The sequence below is a fragment of the Drosophila montana genome, unplaced genomic scaffold (genome assembly GCF_035044405.1).
Source record: "Drosophila montana isolate Dmon_TW-CO22-7 unplaced genomic scaffold, ASM3504440v1 contig_2668_1, whole genome shotgun sequence".
NCBI lineage: Eukaryota > Metazoa > Arthropoda > Insecta > Diptera > Drosophilidae > Drosophila > Drosophila montana.
The window spans coordinates 423,279-435,169 of NW_026997535.1; the positions used below are offsets into that span (position 1 = coordinate 423,279).

Here is an 11,891-nt window from a genome sequence, read left to right on the forward strand (position 1 = left end):
CAACAACAACAACAACAACAGCCATAAGTGTGCCTCGCACACGCTGTCGTCATATTCGCCATGACGGGGAGTTGTTGCTCATTGTGCGTTAAATGTGGGAGTTGAACTATCTATAAATAGTCGAGCTGGACATAGGCTGGCGGGGAGCTGTGCCCGTGCCAGGGCTCAACTGGGGAAAAATGAGACGACCTAGCGCAGACTTTTGCAGCTGCAGCTGCGCGTAATGAAAACAATAAGAATTAACAAGAAATCAAATTGTGGCAGCCATGAATTTTTCACAAAAACAAACAGCTCTGCAATTACTATGGCCGCAGGCGAACAGCGCATGGCTGGGGCAGCAACATGTAGCTGCAACATGAACAGTCCAACATTTTGCACAATTGTGTGGATTACAATTTATGGGCTTCCAGCTATTGTTGAGCCTTAGCTAAATGATTTATGTTATGCCTGGCAATTAATTAAGCCGAACACAAGCCCAATTTCAACATTCAACAAATGCACAATTACATGGCGGAATTTATGCTCCAATATTTGCCTTTTGCTGTATCGATTACTGGCATCAAAATAACCAACCCTCGCTTGGTCTTTTAAATTTGTCGGTTTGCGGAAATATCATTTACACATTCGACAGCTTCAATTGCCTCACAATTATTAATTATACATAAATAATATGAATTGTAAAATGATGCTGGCGCATTATTAAAAATGTATCAGATTTTCACTTAATTCAATTTGAAGTATTTAGATCTGGTTGTTGAATTGTGCGTGATGTTGTATAAAAAAGGAGTAGAATAGTATTTAGTTTCCTTTTTTTGTTTTTTTTATATTTAAAAATGTTATGGCAACATTTTTTAAACTTCATATGTAACCAATTTCAATGAATATATATGTATATTATTATTTTTATGATTGTGATTATTATTATTATTTTTAATCAAAGGATATAGTAACATGCTTACAGTCTTACTCTTCGGGTAAGAGAAAACTACTTCCATACACTAGCCTGGTACCCGAATCCAGCTGTATGTAAATATAATTAGCTAAATTATATCAGTTCGAGTTGAAAAGAATATGGCTGAGGAATGCTTTAAGCAGAAAATGGTTTACGAACTAGGAACCGAACCCAAATGCGAGGTTTATAGTACAAACCCAATCATTAGTATTCTTTTTATTGCTTTGTAGCTTACAGTTTACAGCTGAAAAGACATCGTTTCTTTAATCAATTTCTTGGTATGCAGTGCATTGAAAACATTGCGCGTAAAAAGTAAATAACATGTGAGTTTTTCCTTTAAAGCTGCCTCCTTTGGCAGCGCTCAGCGCTCGCCTTGGTGCATATATTGAGTGCAACTTCAATGCATATGTAAAAATAGAGTACATATCAAAGCTAGAGCCCCGGGAGCCAGAGTCGAGGTCGTCATGGGTTTTTGCTGGCTGCCGCTGCTACCAACCATTTCTGGTTGAGCACAAAGGACCTGGCTGGTTGCAGACACACTATCTGTCTATCCTTATGCATTACAAAATGAATTACAAAATTTAAAATGCGTGTATTCAAACTGTTTCGTGTTGTGCGCATGCAGATGGGCAAATGCTGGCTGTTTGGGGTGGGTTCTGTATGCGAAGCCATTGAAGCATTTTAAAATAAAATATATATATACACACGCACGCACGAGACTGTCGCACGGCAGGAACACATATTGAATCCATAAATAAATCCTTAAGCAAAAATTGTAAATGTCGGATTAAGTGTATCACGGGCTCACGTATGTGTGTGTGTGTCCGTGTGTGTGTATGTGTGCTAGATGGCACTAAAAACTAAATGGCAAAAAGTACTGCCTGTTGCGCTCCTATTGTGCCCCCCCCCCCGCTTCCCCTGCCCGCTGGGCTATGTTGTCACAACTTGGCTATATCGAAACAAAGTTAATTCCTATCAGCACTTACAACAAAGCTCGCACCAAAGTGCTACCGATAATAATTACTTGCAACATTGTAATCCTCTTAACAGGCCGATTTACAAGCAAGTTAAGTGCCACTCCAAGCCCAAACCCAATCGCCCCCCCCCCCCCCCCCCTCATGCCCATGCCCATTCCCATTCCCATAGCCATCACACTTGGTGTAAATAACATCAAGCCGCATTTTATTGTTACGCCTCGTAATCTATTTACTCACGATTCGCAATTGCTGAAGTCCAAAACTGGCGCCACTCGCGTTTCTATATATGTATGTTATACAGCACACAATAATACAACGCGACACGCGAATCACAACGCTTTATAGTTGGCTATACGATTATATATAGGTTAAACCTAGCGCCAGACACGGGCAAACGCTGTCAAGTCCCCCAGAAGACTGACTGCGGCAGTCGGACTCAAATTTTGTCGCTGGATGTGGAGCCCACGGAGCCCATGGAGCTGGCCGTGGCGCTGCTTTGCCTAATGCTTCAACTCGAAATTTTGGAGTTCGGCAAAGCACGAAATTGTCGCACGGACCGCCACGAGCTGCCGCATGGGGCACAAAACTGTTGCGTCGCTGGGGAAAGTTTGGGGGAAAATTCGGCGGAGAAATGTCCACGCCAATTGCCCCAGTACTAAACATCGCCACCTACCATGGGCCAAAAAGCAACAGTTTGTTGGCATCAGGGTCAAACGGTGGCCCAGTCCCCGTCATCATCATCATCATCATCATCATGGACAACATCATCAAGCCAAACATCATTAGCAGCGTGTGCGTATCAATAGTTCAAAATATTTACAAAAACAAAAAAGAAGCAAAAAAACAAAACGACGCGCGCTGTTAACAGCTTTGTCAATGTCAATGGTGGGCGTGGGCTGCGGGCGGCGTGGGCGGGGCTGGGGGCGGCGAGCGTGATGTGGCAGCAACTAGTGGCCGCTCAGTGGCTCACGTTACACAGCACAACGGCAGCAGCTACAAATTTGTTTACGCCTAATTGGACTACGCTTACAAGCCGCAACCACCCGAAAAGTATGCAACATAAATTTCAACGCGTTCCTATGCCATACCCTGCACAAGGTTCCTACACGTGGGTATGCTCTGTGCGACAGTGACTATATGGCAGAGTAAAGATAGAGATACGAGCACATATAGATTTTGGATCTTATTCAAAATCTGATCAAATAGTGACATAAGGTTGAAGCTAAGACAAATGGGATTCCCAGAAAGCCAAACAAAAACTCTTCTTATTCCTGACCTTGATAGTTGGTTGGCATATATAGTTTCAGCAGTTGAAAGAGTCTGCCCCAATTTGTCTGACTAACAAAATAAATGCTCAGTGAATGCATCACAAACAGTCACAAATTAAATAGAGTCATAAATGAAGCTCAGTTTTCTGCTGATTGTGTTAGTGTTGCATATTTTATAGGCTTCCAAAACTCAACTTAAGCGCAGGACATTTGCTGGTTCACCTTGCAATGTACTCCCAAAGAAAATAACATTAAGGACAGCACTCAAAATTGTGCTACGTCTGAATAAGATTTTATGTGTGTGTTCTTTGTGGGGCATAAATCAGAGAGTAGCTCCAGACAATGGCCTGCTATTGCCATGTAGCGTGCGTGTGTGTGTGTGTGCCTGTGTGTGTGCTTAGCTGCTGGCCTTGTCCACAAGCTCAAACACACACACACCCACAAACACAAACACCCAGACACAGAGCTGCGTTGTTTTTTAGCAACTTGTGCGCCTCGTTGGGGCCATAAAAAGATTGCACATGGCTTCAGCTCGTTTCACTGGGCAATTTATAAGGCCATCGGCAGCAATATCTGAAAACGGAACACAAAAGCAACAAATCTATGTACAACAAGTAACAGTGCATTAGTCGGAAGTGCCCAACTAGAAGATATCCTGTACAAAGCGCCGAGCTGCTGTTGTAAGCATTCAATAAAAATGCTCTTGTAAACATTCATTTCAGCTCCATCAAACAGACAACACACCCAAACACACCCAAACACAAGCATACACACACACACACACAAGCAGAGATGCTTCTTCTTCCCCTAACCATACATCCTGGGAAATGCTTTCTTGATTAGCTTCGTTGCTCCAAGTCGAATCTGCTGAAAATTTAAAGGCTTTAGAATGGCATATAAAAAATGTTATGTACCAAAGGTCAGAGATAAATTAAGTTTTTACAATTTGGGTAAGCTCAGAGATACGCCCACAAAACCGGATATCGATATCGATTTCATGGAAAAGGGGAAAGGTTATCGATAATTTGAAAAAAAAATGAATGTGGCATGGGAGGAACCTACGTTTCTACACGTTCATACAGACGGACTGACAGACAAACAAACGGACAGACAGTCAGACAGACTCGGCTTTTGATTGACCAAGAATATATATGTTCTGTCTGTTACATACATTTGCATAAAACCATTATACTCTTTTTACTAATTTTCAATGTGTTTAGGGTATAAAAATGCGAAGTTAACTTGCACATAGAAAGTTGCTTCAATTAGTGAAAGTGCTAGCTACCCACACACACACACACTCACACCCACACATACACAGACTCGCACACACACACACTGATAACTAATTGCAGCAAGGTGCATCAAATGCAAAGCTAAAGAGATTTCTCGATTGTCCTTTTGCCAATGGCCAATTCAATTTAATTAAATCTGTACAATCTCTACTAATGATGTGCACTTGAGATGCGGTCGGTACAATTGAGGTGGGCGTGGCAAGCGTGGCTGTCACGCTAACTAATTGGCAGACAGGCAATCGAATGCAGTTGGCGCTCGTTATTTGATCAGCCGTAGAGCTGAAGCTAATCAAATTCATTTGTAACAAATTTACACCTGGAAATCGCTGGCGATTACCTATACCTGCCAGCCCGGATGTAATGCCAGCCGGAAGTCGGCAAAGATGGCGGCGGCAACGATGGCGACGACGCCATTGCCTGCTGTTAACAAGCATCGACATGTCCTCGGGGCTTTCCGGTGCGTGCGTGTACACGCTTGTGTGTGTCTGTGTGAACATGTGTGTGTGTGTGTGTGTGTGTAGAAAATGTATGTGGCTCCGTATTAAAGCAAATTATGCCTTTTATTATTGCAGCCTTTACAGCAACGAAAATATCCCCAAAGCAACCGCACGACGAATCGAGTGCTCCTGATTTCGGTTTAGCTAGTCCTGTTGCTTCACCTGCACACGGGCAAACTCATTACGAAAAATGAGCGTCCTGCGGCGTTCAAACAAAGCAAAGTCCCCGCACCTGAGGGCTGCCAACACGGCCGCAACCATGACCAATTTATGTGTATACATGCATATGTGTATATGTTTACATTGCTTGTTTATGCCGAAAATCATGCACAAGAACAACCACCCACATATCGATTTTGTTTGATGTTTAGAGCAGACCAAAGCGGCCCAGGACACGCCACGGATAGCCACCCCAAGGCGCAACAGTCGCATTATCATCATCAACATCATCAGCCTCCTCGTCGTCCTCGTTGACCCACCTTGATGCTTGAGTTAGCATTTACTTACCGCGTATTTTAAATATTTAAAGTGTGTAAATGCCAAATATGTATACTCATTGTATGTGCAGGGTGTCCTTCATATCCCAAATGTTGCTATCAACTTTTGAGAACCATCCGGCATTCTGTTTGGTAGAATAAGAAATCCCATTTAATGAAATAATTTTGTTTACTCTAGAATGGGAGTCAGGAACTTACCAAATTTCGATATGGAACATATCCGATTCTATTATCCGATATCCCTTTAAAAATTTTATGGCGAAAGCATGAAAAGGCGAGTATCATATAAACAAATTTACTTTTCAAGATATGGAATTGTTATTCATTCATTCATTCCTTTTAAATGTTATAGTATATAGTTATCCATTATATCGAACCGCTCCGGGAATTCAAATTTAATAAAATAAAAAAAAAACTTGTGAGGGAGACCAAAGCATATATAACTAGGGCCCCAAACCAATAATGTTTATGCCTATATTTGGTAGATGCCATTTGTGGCTGCAATAATTTAGCCCGGAAATTGTGTAGAAAAATATGTATAGTTAACAATATTTTCATTACAGCGGGCAAACTTACAGACAAACTTAAATTGTTACACTAAAATAAGGTTAATAATCAGTAATTAAGCTGACCTTAAACCCAGGAGCATAATTGGGGCAAACCATGTTCTTGAGCCGAACCCAAAGGCAAATAGTTGGTTAAGGCTCACAACAATAAAACCGGCTCCAAATGTAAATTTATCCAAATCCAGTAACTCCAGTAAATCACCCTGTATTAAAGACATGGTAACAGGAAACTCTCGATTGGATCTGTAAGCTTTTCGCTACAGTTTTTCGAGCTGTTTCTTATGCGAAAACAATTACACTTGAGCTTCCAAATGTTTTTCCAAATGTATTTGCTCCACCCACAAATTCTCTGTGTGCGTGTGCGTGTGTGTGTGTGTGTGGGCGTCCCGTGTATTATTATGGCTGCCGTTACCTGACCCCTGGTTGTTAGCAACAGCCTGCTGCCAGCCCCTCACCTGTCGCCCTGTGCTACGCAAGAGGGTGAGCACATATTTATTTAGCTAGCTGCTGCTGCTGCTGTGCTATTTGTAGTTTTCAACAGTTAATTAGCTGACGCAGATTTGTTGCTGCCCGTGGGAGTTCATTAGGCAGCAGGCAGCAGCAAAAAAGAGCTCAAATTCTCCGAATTGTTTTTAAAAATATCCAGCAAGTGCTCACACGCGCGCACAAACTCGCCCACACCCACACACACACACACATACACATGCACCCACACAAGCTTAGCTTTGTGTCAGCGCCTTTTTATTTTCAAACGGGAATTGCATTGTGCCAGTCCCAATCCGCTTATAGCTGCAGCTGCAGGTTGCAAGGCTTTGGCTTCACATCTCCATGCGACAAAATAAGCAATGCACTCAACAACAACACTTGATCTGATGCGAGGGTTAGAGGGGGAGCGGGGAGGGGGAGGGGGAGGGGGGGGGGCTGGTGATGTTGTAAGTGCTTTGCGTATGGTTAAAGCTGGTGCTCTTTGTTGTTGTTGCTGCTGCTGCTGCCGTCGCTGCTTATGAAAAATATTTGCACTCAATGCCAACACTCGACCGTGCTGCTTGCTTCGAAAAACCAAAGCACTTTCATTAGCTTAACGCTCACGGTCACCCAATCCTCAAGCTCCCGCCCTCACTTGTGTGGCAAGGTCAGGCAATAGCTTGCCCCTGCGCTAAGGCACAGCATAATTTCCTGGGGCAAAGCCAGGCGCAACCCGCACCAAAATGTGCTAAAAAAGCCGCAGGAGAAAGCCGCAAACAAAAGCTGCAGCTAAAGCTTTTACAAGCTTAAGTGCAGGCGTATGTGTGTGTGCGTGTGAGTGTGCGTGCGTGTCTGCGTGTGTGTGTGTGTGTGTGTGTGTGTATGGACATGCGGTATTAGGCAGCATATCCTTGGCATAGCCACTGACGCAGCCCTTACGAGCCTTTGCTAAATTAATACAAATATTTTGTTAATTAATTATTTATTGCACATGAGAGCAACAAAGAACTTTTTGACAGTGACTTCGACTTTGACGTGACGTGGACGTTGACGTTGTGGTTGACATTGAAACTTGAACCAGTTGATGGGTTGGATTTCTATTAAAACTAATCATCTCTTTATTTATAATTTAGCGTGTGTTATTGTTGCTGTTTTATAAATATACAAGTTGTAATATATATATATAAAATGTTCAATATTAATAATAATAATAATGATAACAGTTTTGCATTTTTACAAAATTTATATTCGCATCAAAATATAAACCGAAAATTAGAACGTGTTAAATCATTATATTTCAGTATGGGTTTGTACGTTGTTAAATTTAACTAAATGTTGCAGGATTGTGGACTCATGTGTGGGGTTGTCATAAATTGTATTTAACTTAAGTGTAATTGCCACACGAGTATCTCCATAAACCTCTCTAATGCTACGAGTATTTGTTGCTTATTATGCTGTGTATTAGGGCTGCTGCTGGGAGCTGTAATACTTTCTACTCAGCTGAACTTATGATGTACTACTTACTACACAAAGAACTTAGCACTATGTTCAGTCATGTCCAAATTGTGTACATTTATGTCTGTGTGTGTGTGTCTGTGTGTGTATTGATATTGAATGTACATGTTTTGGTGCACTATCAAAGCTCTGCTTGCTACAATGGCCTGCTGTTTGCGTTTGTGTGCTGTGTACGTGAACTAAACTGGGACATGACTAAATCTAAATATACATTCCATGAATGTGCTTATCGCGGCAGCCAAATTAAACATTTGAAGGCCATTAACAATGCTTAACAGGAAAATCAAAACTGTCGGTTAATTCAGACTTAAGATTAATGTTTACATACAAGTACTTAATAAGGCGTTATATGTTGGGCGGGGCGACTTCAGACGTCATCATACTATGTAAATAATTGTGTATTATTTATAAGTAAAATATAGTTAATTTTTACAAGTCATTTCAATGAAATAAATAAACGGGCAGTAGCGCACAACTGTAACTATAAAATAAAACTGAACAAACGACAACTGCAATTAATATTGTGCAACTGCCACATTTGGTGGCCAGCTGCTACTCCGCCTCCAGCGGCAGCCGTCCCCCAGTCAGTAATAGTGGCGATTAATGCAGTGCCAATGCTGCTGCTGGTGCTGCTGGTCATTGACGTGGCTGCATCGGCGGCGCATGCTCGCGATATGTTTTCAGCTTCGTCTCCATGGCCTGCAATACAATTAAAAAAGTGATCAATAAATGGACAAACGGCAAAACAGACGACAAACAGAAACAGCAACAAATACAAAAAACAAACATAGATTAAGTTACAAAAATAAAAATTGTTATTTATTAACAAAAGCAATTAATAAATGCAAGCGCCAAACAAAGACAAAAGCCAAAAGCAATTACAAATCGTTTTTGTAAACAGGTTTATGCGTCACAAGACAGGCGGCTCTGGCACAGGCTCAGAGTCCTGTATGGTGCGCATGCGTTCCGCGAAACGCTTAAATATGTTTGTGCCAAACTGCAGGCTACTTAAACTGCCGCGACGCTGTGCAGCATTGCAGTCGGTCCAGCCGCCATCGCTACTGGGCGTTGTCAGCGAGCCGCCGGCGCCGCTGGCGCTGCCAAAGGCGCGGCGAAAAAGACTAGTTTCGCTGCCCGATGACAGCGAGGCACGTTCGCAGATGCAACGAAACTTTTGACATTCAGGACATAACAAGGCCTTGTCCCACTAAAAACATATGAAGAAAGTATTGAACAAAAGCAGCCACAACAAAAACAAACGTAAAAATATAGCTATAGCAAGGATAAAGTTAGAAGAAGCGTTCCTGACACCATGCATGGAGTGTGTTTTTTTTTTAAGGGACTTACGTTCAATTTTCTTAACATGTCGGCCACAATGTTGAGCGCCGTGGTGCGGGAGCTGGCATTCATAGCGTTGCCATTGATAAGGTTCTCGGGATCTGCAAAGGAAGCACACAACACAGCTTGGTTAGTTATATAAGTAGACTAGGCCTAAACACAATTAGTTAACATGATGACAAGATGATTGTTAGTTACAATGGTTTAACGACAGATACAAGCACAAACACACACACACACACAAGCATTGCCTACGAGAAATGTTGCAAATATGAAAAATTTAGCTTACATTTAATAATTTTGTGCGTACAAATACAGATATGAAAAAAAAAACAATTTAAAAAAACTTAAATATACAATTAACAAAATGTGCAATTTTCATGGTGTGGACACGCAGTGTGTTGTGATTGTAGCCTAGCTAAACTAAATGCAATTTGTTGGCTTGGAATGGCGACATGATTTTGATAGTTTAAGTGCGCGTTTTGTTTGCTTCAATGAATTGAGTATCTTACTTTTAAGCGAATGTTGCTGTTGATTATATTCGTTCTTATTAGCTAAACTGCCATTTAGCGCACTAACGCTCATGCTAGACGCCTTTGTGGCGGCATTGTCATGTTGCAGCAATATATCACCGTTGGCCAAAATCCCATTGGGCAGCGATGCTGAGGAGTTCATCGAGCTGTTACCGGCTGATGCTGCTGTGCCATTAGCTGGCGTATAGCGCGACTTCACATTAAGCTCTTGTTTGAGATCTGCAATAAGGTTTTAGTAAAACGAAGTATTTAACTAATTTGCATGTGTAACTCACCGCGGGTCTCGTCCATTAGCCGCTGCAGCTTCTCCTGCAGCATTTCCTTCTCGTCCACCTCCATCTCGAGGAGTGCATTTTTCTCATAGGCTTTGTCCAACATTTTCTCAAAGTCTACTATGCTCTCATTGAGTATGCGATGCGCACGCTCCAGATCATCGTTTTTCTGCTCCAACTGTCGCAGGTATTCTTTCATGGAGTCACGTTCTTTTTTAACCGACTCGAACTGTTTATCCAGATTTGACATTTCGATGCCGTGTGAATCTAGCTTGAGCTTTAGAAGAAATAATAGTTTAATTAAATGATATTTGTTTTTCTTAACTAGACGCACCTTTAGTGAATCATTTTCTTTCTCTAACATATTAAGCTTGGCTCTGAGATCTTTGATTATACTCTGTTTTTGTTCCAGAGTTGCGTCCATTTCGGCTTCCATTTCTCTCGACTGTTCAACATATTCATCATATTCCTGTTTAACATCTGTCCACCTACAGAAACGCAAATTCATGGCATGAGCTGGGGGAGAACTCCCACTACCTCTTCCACTTACTCTTTATGGTACTGTTTTGAGCGCTCTTTCCAGTATCTGCACTCATCCTCAACGCTGTTAAACATTGGTGGGGCCTCCATTTCGGGTGCTTTATTTGATGTTTACTCGTCGGTGTTCAAACTGGGTTAGAAATGTTCGTTCGTTCGTTGCTTATTGGCTTTTCTATCTAACTATTACTAAGCAAATTCGTTATTTAATTGGCCTGTTGATTATGTTTTGTGGCACTTCACTTCCGAATTTCTATTTTAATAATGCCAAAACACAGTTGTTGCGGTTAAGTCAGGGATCTGAAAGCGTTGCTGAAAATGTGAAAAATCAATTAGAAACAGGTGTTCTAAGCATTGTTGTTGTTATCGCTGTTGTTGTTGTTGTCTATGCCGCCCTACATCGGCAGCTACATAAACATTTGTTCGCGTCGCTGACGTCGCCGCCAGTTTGGCTCTGCGTTTCCCGTACCTAAGCCAACAACAGCAAAACAACAACAACAACAAGCGCGTCAAAGCAAAGATACGACGAAGTTTCCAATACAACAACGCGCAGCAGCAGCACCACAAAATGAAATCATCGCACATTTTCACACGCCTGTTTTGCCATAATACGACTGACATTAGTCATTACAGCACATGTAATGGTAATTGGCATGCATTACTTACACTTTACGAATTATTTGACTATGTTCGCTTTGGTTTATTTACATAAAAACCGCATATAAATAGTTATGCCTGTAAAAATTTACCACTACTCCAAAATGCACAAACCAACCTGTAGCCCTGGCGCAGTGTTGTAAAGTACGCGTGGCAACCAGCCCTGTGCAGTGCAGTCGATACCTTTGTTGCAGTTAAATTTAAATGCAGAATTTATATTAACTAGTCATATATATTTTACGATATTTCTACATTGTTTTGTAACGTATGAACTTTCTTCGAATTTTACGTCTGCGTATCGTTCTCGTCACATGTAAATCCGATTTTGCCAATGATCGACCAGGATATACAATAGATTTTTTTGTTGTGCCGTCACTGCTGCTGTCATTGGATATATGAAGTTCAGCATCCGCATCTATATCCGAGCCATCGTCAATAACTTGAGGGGCGTTTAAAGTCACTTCACGTGTGGAACTTGGATTAGCACGAATGCATTCCGTTTCCCCGGCGCAAACAATCCGC

At 41.7% G+C, this 11,891-nt stretch overlaps 1 protein-coding gene across 4 annotated transcripts; it reads right to left on the bottom strand.

Annotated features, from left to right (window-relative positions):
* Window positions 1-7,611: 7,611 nt before the first annotated feature.
* Window positions 7,612-11,628, bottom strand: nudE (Nuclear distribution protein nudE). 4 transcript variants are annotated; one of them, XM_064683959.1, is made up of 7 exons: window positions 11,379-11,536; window positions 10,726-11,024; window positions 10,510-10,663; window positions 10,179-10,452; window positions 9,883-10,122; window positions 9,380-9,471; window positions 7,612-8,731 (listed from the first exon to the last, which is right to left on the bottom strand). In XM_064683959.1, exons 2-7 carry the CDS (start codon window positions 10,803-10,805, stop codon window positions 8,669-8,671), a joined length of 903 nt encoding a protein of 300 aa, XP_064540029.1. In that variant the 5' UTR covers window positions 10,806-11,024; window positions 11,379-11,536; the 3' UTR covers window positions 7,612-8,668. The 4 variants fall into 4 exon arrangements, with proteins under 4 accessions (XP_064540029.1, XP_064540028.1, XP_064540027.1 ...); XM_064683958.1 differs by lacking the exon at window positions 7,612-8,731 and adding an exon at window positions 8,825-9,239 and having other exon boundaries at window positions 11,488-11,628; XM_064683957.1 differs by lacking the exon at window positions 7,612-8,731 and adding an exon at window positions 8,825-9,239 and having other exon boundaries at window positions 11,379-11,537.
* Window positions 11,629-11,891: the final 263 nt, after the last annotated feature.

What these genes read in the sequence shown, in the direction of transcription:
- nudE (XM_064683958.1), bottom strand. Translation starts at nt 10,805, where the DNA reads ATGGAGGCCCCACCAATGTTTAACAGCGTTGAGGATGAGTGCAGATAC. An exon ending in GCTAATGGACGAGACCCGCG is followed by an intron (nt 10,123 to 10,178) that starts GTGAGTTACACA and finishes ACCTTATTGCAG; the next exon opens with ATCTCAAACAAGAGCTTAAT. An exon ending in ACATGTTAAGAAAATTGAAC is followed by an intron (nt 9,240 to 9,379) that starts GTAAGTCCCTTA and finishes ATATGTTTTTAG; the next exon opens with TGGGACAAGGCCTTGTTATG.